At 30.7% G+C, this 8,895-nt stretch overlaps 1 protein-coding gene across 1 annotated transcript; it reads right to left on the reverse strand.

Annotated features, from left to right (window-relative positions):
- Positions 1-1,266: 1,266 nt before the first annotated feature.
- LOC116776709 (peroxisomal biogenesis factor 19) lies at positions 1,267-8,152 on the reverse strand. Its single transcript, XM_061525510.1, has 8 exons — positions 7,990-8,152; positions 7,221-7,367; positions 6,982-7,032; positions 4,506-4,591; positions 3,908-4,033; positions 3,279-3,430; positions 2,960-3,080; positions 1,267-2,628 (listed from the first exon to the last, which is right to left on the reverse strand). The coding sequence occupies exons 1-8, from the start codon at positions 8,051-8,053 to the stop codon at positions 2,518-2,520; spliced, it is 858 nt and encodes a 285-aa protein (XP_061381494.1). The 5' UTR covers positions 8,054-8,152; the 3' UTR covers positions 1,267-2,517.
- Between the last annotated feature and the right edge of the window lie 743 nt (positions 8,153-8,895).

An 8,895-nucleotide genomic window follows, 5' to 3' on the forward strand; every position in this document is an offset into this window, starting at 1 on the left:
ATAGGTAAATGAGGCAGTCCTATCACTTAAAATCATAAATTAGTGCGACCTTTTTTTTAAATAAAAACATAATGACAACTTCCTCCTTTTTTGACGTCGGTTGAAAAAAGAGGGACCGTTCTAGGGACGACAGTGGTAAATATTATTGTTTTGTGTGTATAAAGAACTGATGATATAAGAAATTATTAAAATAAGAGACTTAACTCCGATATCACGATTTTCGTTGTAGTGGTATTTTAAATCACATTAATGGTAATTTAATTATGACCTTACTGATAGAAGCTCATGAAAAATAATAAAAATCTCATAAAAGTAGAACTGCAAGGAGTTATATTTATATATGCTTTTAGAATTTGAATCGATGCAATGGTCATACCCACGGTACTGCTAGCTCGCGTCAGGATGGAGCCTCATGGCGGTCTTGGCTATACACACCCACCATGGGCGTTGTAATGATCGGAACTCAAAATAAAATCACACTTGTACTGTCCAATATCTTATTTTCTCCATTTCTTTACAACTGTATTTAAAATCACAATCAAATAATAACATGAAAATGGATGACGAGCCAATAGGTTAGACTTGTGCACTCCGTTTGACAGCTGTCACAAGTATAATGGCGGTCCTCGGTGCTCACTGCCAGTGACAACAGCTACGCTATGCGGCACTGGCCGCTCATGATTTTTATGAAACAAGTCAACTGAATTACTTATTAGGTTTATAATCAAACTAATTCAATATCGGCGCGCTGTTATATACATAAAAATAATCTCAAAAGCTTTCAACAGGGTTTGGCGTATAGCCTTCGAGTAGTTGTTAGAGGCTGTTTGTCTGACCCAGTCGGAATCAATTAGAGTAAGAAAGGGTGGCCTGAACCTACGAGGTTAAACTTTTACATAAAAATTTATGCCATCGGAATATCACAAAGCATTAGGAAATTCAAATAATAGTTAGCTGTTTGCTTGTCTTTTTTAAATTTGTTAAACAATAATTACCTAACTCTTTAATAATTGTATTGAAATTTTTTCAGCATATTTCTGTAGCCCTAATTTCTGATTGTTATTGTTAAAGTACTGTATTTGATCGATATATTCTTAATAACTAGGTATTTATGCAAATAATGGTTTTGTAGGATGTAAAACATTAACTTTTAATGTAAACAGAATTCACGAAATTTCACCTTTATTTTCAGCGCCATCTAGCGTCACTTGCGATGACTGACAAACCAAATACTGATTTTGTTTTAAGCGTAAAATAAAACAAAAATCCAACCGTATATATTTAATAACATAATACACTTGTGCATATAAATAAATTTTCCACAAAAAAACACATCAGATTAATGTTTAGGAACCTACTTGTGGTTAAGAATTCTGGAATCAACTGTCTTTGGCACGAAATATTAATGTGTGTTATATATTCGGATACATTATATTTGTAAGACAATCTGGACAGAAGACATAATTTTTTAACTTTATTTCGTGTTTTTATTCATGAAACCGTTAACTGTAAGTATCTAAGTTAACAGTGTAAGATGGTACTAGGCGACTTTCATCGCCTACAGTCAAGTTACAACGAATAAAATAAATTAATTTCATAAATCTGTTAGAAAAAATTTAAATAAAAACTACCAAGCGTGTAGGATTAGTGTTAATAGTCATAAATAATTGACAACACCAAGATATCTCGAGATATATCCCGAGATATATCTTGAGATATACGATGTAAATGAGATGTCCAATCTTCACCAACACAAATTATGTCAATTTAAACAAAATATTTATAATAAAAAACCATATTAAAACTACAATTATTTAACATCCGCGTCACGCTGTAAGGCTATTTTCTTGAGACGAGAGAGGCGTTGTGGTATGTGTGGGCCGCATAAATTACAAATTCATCGACTCCCGAGGTCACCCGAATCTTTCCGAAGATTTCCGATCTCACCCGAATCTGTCCGAAGTTACCCGAATCGTTCCGAAGTCACCCGAATCTTTCAGAAGATTTCCGAAAGCGATTCTTGCATTGACTCCCGAAGCTTGTCGAGTATATACAAACATTTCCGAAAACTGTCAGTATACGAAGCTTATATATCTTAAGCTAGTTTGTGCCTCATACATATCCAAATTTTTTTTTATTAGCTTCTTGCTTTTGGTTGAGCGAGCAAAATGAACATTTAACAACAAAATCAATACTGTTGATTTTTACGATAGATGGATAAAAATTTAGGATTTTCCAATCATCAAAAAAATCTCATATACCAGAAATGACATTAAATATATATATATATTATTATCATCTTGATTTTAATGCAAATAATGTAAATATTTTCAATGTAACGAAAATTACACGTTCAATATCACACGCGGATATTTAAAAACATTAGCAAAGAAGAAAAAAATCCAATCCCAAGTGCATATACTCATTCAATGACCATTGATTTCCGTTCAATATATCCATCACAGCCAATTGCATCTCAAGAAAAACGGTACATCATCAACAGTCCCACAATATACACTACATTACACAACACTGGGACGCGTCCTGACCCGGGGGCGCCGCGAACCCTTCAGGCGGGACTGCCATATCGCCCACCAAGTCTGTGGGGGGCTGGCCTAAATCTTGCATCTGGAAGAAAAGTTCATAATGGCATCATAAATATAAATAAAACCAATATTTTTCGATTATTTAACGTTATTCTATCATTTTTATTAAATCGCTGCAAATTAAAATTAACCGAAACGTCGGCATTATGCAATTGAATAGATAAAAAAAAAAACGGGTAGTACGTCCGAAAATATTAGTTTCGTTTAAGTGATTGCAAGCGACAGTCTTAGACCTCATCATTATAAGTATATGTGACAGCATTGATCACGGCTGAGCTGATTTTAATGAGACTTAGTTTAATTAAATAGTTCTTTATATAGGAAAATGTATTTTTTTATATGTTTCAACTGACCTGCTGCATCAATTTCAGTACTTTCTCGAACCTCTTCCTCTTCACGTCTTCGGGATCAGATTCTTGTTCCGGTTCCAGCTCCGAACACACCTGATTCATTAACGACTGCTGTTTTTCATATCTGGCAATGAAATTAAAGTATTTATATATATATATATATATATATATATATATATATATATATATATTTAGGAGCTCACACCACTTAGTATGTAAATTTAAAATACTGTTAGCAAATAAATTTTTAATACCAAATTACACTAATGTATAAATATTGTACAATTTCCATGATATCATTATCAGTGCTCGTGGTACTTGCCGTTCGTAATCCTCCTGCGGTAATTTGCCTTTGTTATCCCTTAACCAGTCTGGATATTTGTCCACCAGTTCCTTCAGTGACGGATACAAAACCTCCTTGGATAGCAATGACTGCATCATTCCTTGCATGAAGGGTAGGAACATATTCCCGTCCTAGAAAAGAATAGATTGAAATTTTGTATATTAAAATTTCCAGTACAAAGTGGATTAAATATCTTGGGATTTATCTCGAGATATATATAATTGTTGATATTATTCCAGCTGGGAATGGAAATATAGATAATTTATTTAGGAACTATTATATTAATGTTACGTAAACCGACTTGCTTCGGAGAGGTTATGTTTTAAAATATATTATAATAAATTCAATAGGCATATTCCTATATTATACAATGACATATACATGTGTTGCAAAATAAAAGATAAATATCTTAAAATTATTTGCTTCAAACTTCAGTGTTGTATGATTAACAACCAAATAAAAACTAAAGACGAAAATGCATTTAAAAAAAAAACCTTTTACAACCATTTCTGTTAATTGAAAATGCATTCTCGTCTTAAGACGTACCTTCGATGATATTTTTTTTTTTATTAAAAAAATAATTAATTGAAAAAGTTTTATATATTTACCTGACTTCCTTCGCTTAAATTGAAATTATTGAACATGTTGGCTAGATCCTGTTCGGAGAACGGAGTTTGCAAGCTTTCTGAATTAGTGTTTAAATTCTGTAGCGTCTGTGAGATGGCTGCTGACACCTGGAAAAATATATATATATATATATGAAAATAAACAATTACCTTTACTAAAAACTCTTTTCGATAAACTTTTTGCGTATTTTAAATAGTTAACTGTCAGTTGTTTGACATATGTCTGTCTGTTGGTCGAATATATCACCCACCATATATTAAACAAAATAACAATCGAAAAATTATAAATGTAAATATTTATTTATTACTGTTATTATGTATATATACAAACATATATTAAATCATGTACTATAAAGCTATGATTATCAAATAAAATGTAATATTATACCCATATATATAATTTGTTACTATTTATGATTTGTTAGAAGCGCCATCTATCGATCGTATGCAGAAACAAGATCGACTGGTGTATGTATGTATATATATATATATATTAGCTGTTCGCTCGTATTAGTGATTTTTATGCAATCGTTTAATTATTTAATGACATTTAAAGTGAAATAACATATTCCCAGTTCACCTCGTCTATTTTCTCTTGCGCCCCGGGATCGCTTGCTGGGAGAGCTTCATTTTCTTTCATCGGCTTCAGCACCTGCGCTGCCGCTTCTGAAATATAATTAATTTCTCATAATAATTAAATTAAATTAACTTTAACATTTAATTTAAATTAAAACACGAACGGTACAGCGTGACCAGCAAGTCGTAATGAAAACAGCTGATTGAAACTAATAACAAGTACATATATGTATATTTAAATAAAAATAATATCTTCGGATGTACTACGTGTCTTTTTTAAACTACGGCGTTTCTGTTAGTTTTCAGTTAACCGTCACTGCAGACAATATCAAAATATCTGATAACAAAAAATCCGAAAATATTAGTTTTATTAAAGTTTGCGATATCAATATACGTATATGTTTAAGGAATTTTTTTCTTATACGATAGCGCGCGAAAAGGGATTTAAAGATAGAGTATTCAGTTTGAATGATTTATTGAAACAGAGCTCATCACCGCAGAGTTGATGCTCGCGGAAGTAATATCAAATAATTTGATGATTAATTTCGCTGGCATAAATAATCAAAGGTAATTTAAAGGTACGCTAGTGAATTTCACTAACATATGCATTGGTTTTTTCACACACATACGAATATTATCTGTATACAACGTAAGTTTTGACGTGATTTTATGGAGACTAAGCAGTAATAGTTCTCATTACGGCCACATTATGTGGATAGCGGCGCTAGTAGCGACCAGTCGATCTCGTTTCAGCATACGATCGATAGATGGCGCTTTTAACAAAGCATAAATAGTATGGAATTATACATATAGGTACAATATTATATTGTATTTGATATATATAGTGTATTCATAGCTTTATAGCATATCACATTTGTATGTGTAATAAGATATTATCAATGTATTCGACAAACAGGAAAATGTAGTGTTTAAACAAATAGCCATTATGTTTACAGGAAACAGCCATTTTCACAGAGATGTGTTAAATACCTCTTGTTTGTGTTATATAACGTGCCGCTTGTTTTTCATTTTGTGAATTTTATTAAAATTCACTCTAATATTATTCCCCTACTTAGTAATTTTAATTACCTATAAGTTAAATGAAACTAGTATTATTCGGATTTACTACGCGGATTTTATTATTTAAAAAAATGTCAGACATTCACACCTCGTCTGCCCGTGATCACGGTTGCTGCAAAGTAACCGAAACGTCGGGATTATGTAGTTTTTAAATAATAAAATCCGCGTAGTAAATCCGAATAATACTAGTTTCATTTAAATGAATACTCGCGAAAATCTTAGATCTCATTACCTATAAGTTATTTTTTTTTTATAAAATATGTACTTGAAAAAATTAAAATAATGTATAACCACTATAAGTAATACTTTATTCTTCCAAAGTTTGATTTAGACTAACAATAAAATAATCTTAATACATCAGCTATCTACCAGTGAAATTATCATCAAACTAAGCGCAGCCGATTCTTATATTATTTGAAGCAAATGAACAGAAAAAATGATATTTTAAAATTAAGACTGTTCCGATTTTATTTATTAGTAGAAATTGTATGTATGTTTGTTTAATATGAACTTTGTCTTAAAATTCATTTATTAGTAGAAAGTAATAGTACATAGCTTTTTAAACGATCTCAACGAGGCAGATACCCGACGGATCAGTAACGTCAAAAAAGCTTGGATCTATGATGATTGTCTAATGTCACATTTGAATTGGCGTTTCCTGGTCTCTGATGTCAATAAAACCCCTTTGTTGAAGTAAGATTACAAAGCTGCTGGAGTTATGACTCATCGGCTTTTGGGATGAATCTAAAAAGGCCGTCGGAGCTCTAAAAACACCTAAGGGTTTCCAAGAGACATGTCCCGGGGAAACCCCATGATGACGTTACATCACTTCCAAAAGACAAAGATGCCTCAGAGCTGGAGTCAAGGCTTCAATTCCACAAGCAGTTTATGATAGGAGCGCAAAGTAACAGAGTGGCATATAGATTTATAAACGGTACAGATACCAAAATGTTTTCAAAAATTTGTCAGTATGTTTCTTTGTTTCGCCTAACCTCTGTAACGGTTGGACTGATTTTGACATACTTTATTATAATACATTCTGCATGAAATTAATCTCAAATATCATGACTTTTAATGTAATTAGATTTGTATGCAATAGAAGTAGGAGTGAGATGTATAACAGCCAAATCTCTCTACAACCTGCTAAAAGACTAGGGCCTGTCCAGAAATAATATCAATTCATTCTTGGAACGTACTTCGAAGGCAGCCCTGGTAAATTCATTTCAAATTTGGTTAGGTAGAGAGAGGAGCTTGGACAATGGAGGTGAGTGTTCAACGTGAGTTAATAGGGGCCCCTTAAACCTACACCCGGGTCGCAAGTCCCAGGCACTGTTCAATTACTTATACAATAACCAAATATTAAATAAAAATTCTATTCAAATGTAACATCAATGACTTACCCGCCATTTTTGAAAATGTCGATGCAATTTGCTCCTGTGTTATTTGATCCTCTGAAAATTGATATAATTCTTCATTTCTAGCGACATATGACAAGAGGAAGAAAATTTAAGGTAAATTTTTAAATTTGTATAAAAGAACTTTAATTTTATTAAAGAACTTTAACTATGAGAGATTTAAATCCATTTATATAATGTTTAAAATAATTATTAGTTTATTTTATATATATATTATATGTTACCAGGGACTCCGCTGAAGCCGCCAAGTATAGCGGCCATGTTGCTTTCAAACTGCGAGGCGGCTTCTTTAATAAATTCCTCGCTCCATATATTCTGTGGAGTTTCTTCAGTTTTTGTTTCAGGTTTCTTCGTCATTTCTTGTAAAGCACCTGGAACACAGAATTTGTTGATATACTTATAAGATTTTTAAGTCATATACAGATACTTATATTTTCGGATACTACGCGTTGTCTATAATTTTAAAATTACATAACCCCGATGTGTCTTGACTGCTTATGGTCATGATTGAAAATAATGCGTAGCAATGTCCGAAAATGATAGTTTCATTTAGATTATCGGTACGTTGAAGATATAAGACATTATAATTTAACCATTACTTTTAAAAGGTAATATTTTGTTATCTAAGGTATAAAATATGAAAATTTTTATTAATTTCTTTTAAATAACATTTGGTTTTTTTTTTTCGTTCCAATGATGAAATATCAGAATATTTTATATTATAAATACATTACCACAAAATATTCATAGTGATTTTTAATTTTTAATTAACAAATTCAAGGGTACTGTGTTAATTCAAAGTCCAAAGATTGAACATTTCATTTTACAAAAATTGTCTTATTAAAAAAAAAAACGTGTCTCTTCAGTCTGTATACTTGTTACAATTTTTATTAATTTATTAAATAAAATTAATATACTTCGAAGTGTAAAATAATTTTTGTTGTGTAATACACATATAGGTTAATTCGTTAATCAACTATATTATTCACTCACTGTCCAACAAGTCATCCAATTCGGGATCGGCATCATTTTTCGAAACATCTTTGCTTTCCGACATAATGTAAAAATACTCAGTTAATTAATATTACACTCTATTATCCGAAAATCAGAAGAGAAAAATACTGGCCGAGTGACAGCTTTCAAAAATGTTGCAATTGATGTGAAAAGATTAAATCACAAGACCTGTCATAGATAATAATAATGACTTATTTATTTTTCAAATTTTTTGTCTATATTTCAATGGGTTGTAAGCACTAGTAGTATGTTTTTTTATGTTAGAAAATAAGTTATAAAATTACCTACTACTATGCTGCAAGATAAAAACCGTATTATTTGTGGTGTTTTACTTTACTTGAAGTAAATGACCGTACTGTATAGTGATTATTTATTCAGTTTGTGTATAATTATTATCAATCATATTATTCCTATTTTTAAACAAGGTTTTTTAACAAAAATTTAATAAAATTTGTTTAAAAAGTGTTAATTAATTCAATTTCTAAAATAGGTGCTGCAAAAAGTATTATATATTTTCTTTAAATATTTCATTCGAATTTATTTAGTAAGCTATGTCATATTTTTTAAAGACAGCAACAATCCTTATATGTAATATAATATGAAACGATATTTTATAAATATTAAACAATAAAATTGAATTGTTTTTCGTTTCATCTATAATAGTTAACAACTCAAGTCTGTTAATTAAGATTTTGGTATATTTTTTTTTATTTCATGATTTTAAACACATGCTTTGATACTTTATTAAGTACTGAAGTCGTTATAAATATTTTAATCAATGTAATGTTTTTGCTTAATATGTATCAAATTAGATCGTTCCTAAAGTAGGTAGGTATTTTAAATTTTACTAATACTTTTTTTAGTGGATCTTTACAAAAAGAACAG

The sequence above is a fragment of the Danaus plexippus genome, chromosome 30 (assembly GCF_018135715.1).
Source record: "Danaus plexippus chromosome 30, MEX_DaPlex, whole genome shotgun sequence".
In the NCBI taxonomy this organism is placed as follows: domain Eukaryota; kingdom Metazoa; phylum Arthropoda; class Insecta; order Lepidoptera; family Nymphalidae; genus Danaus; species Danaus plexippus.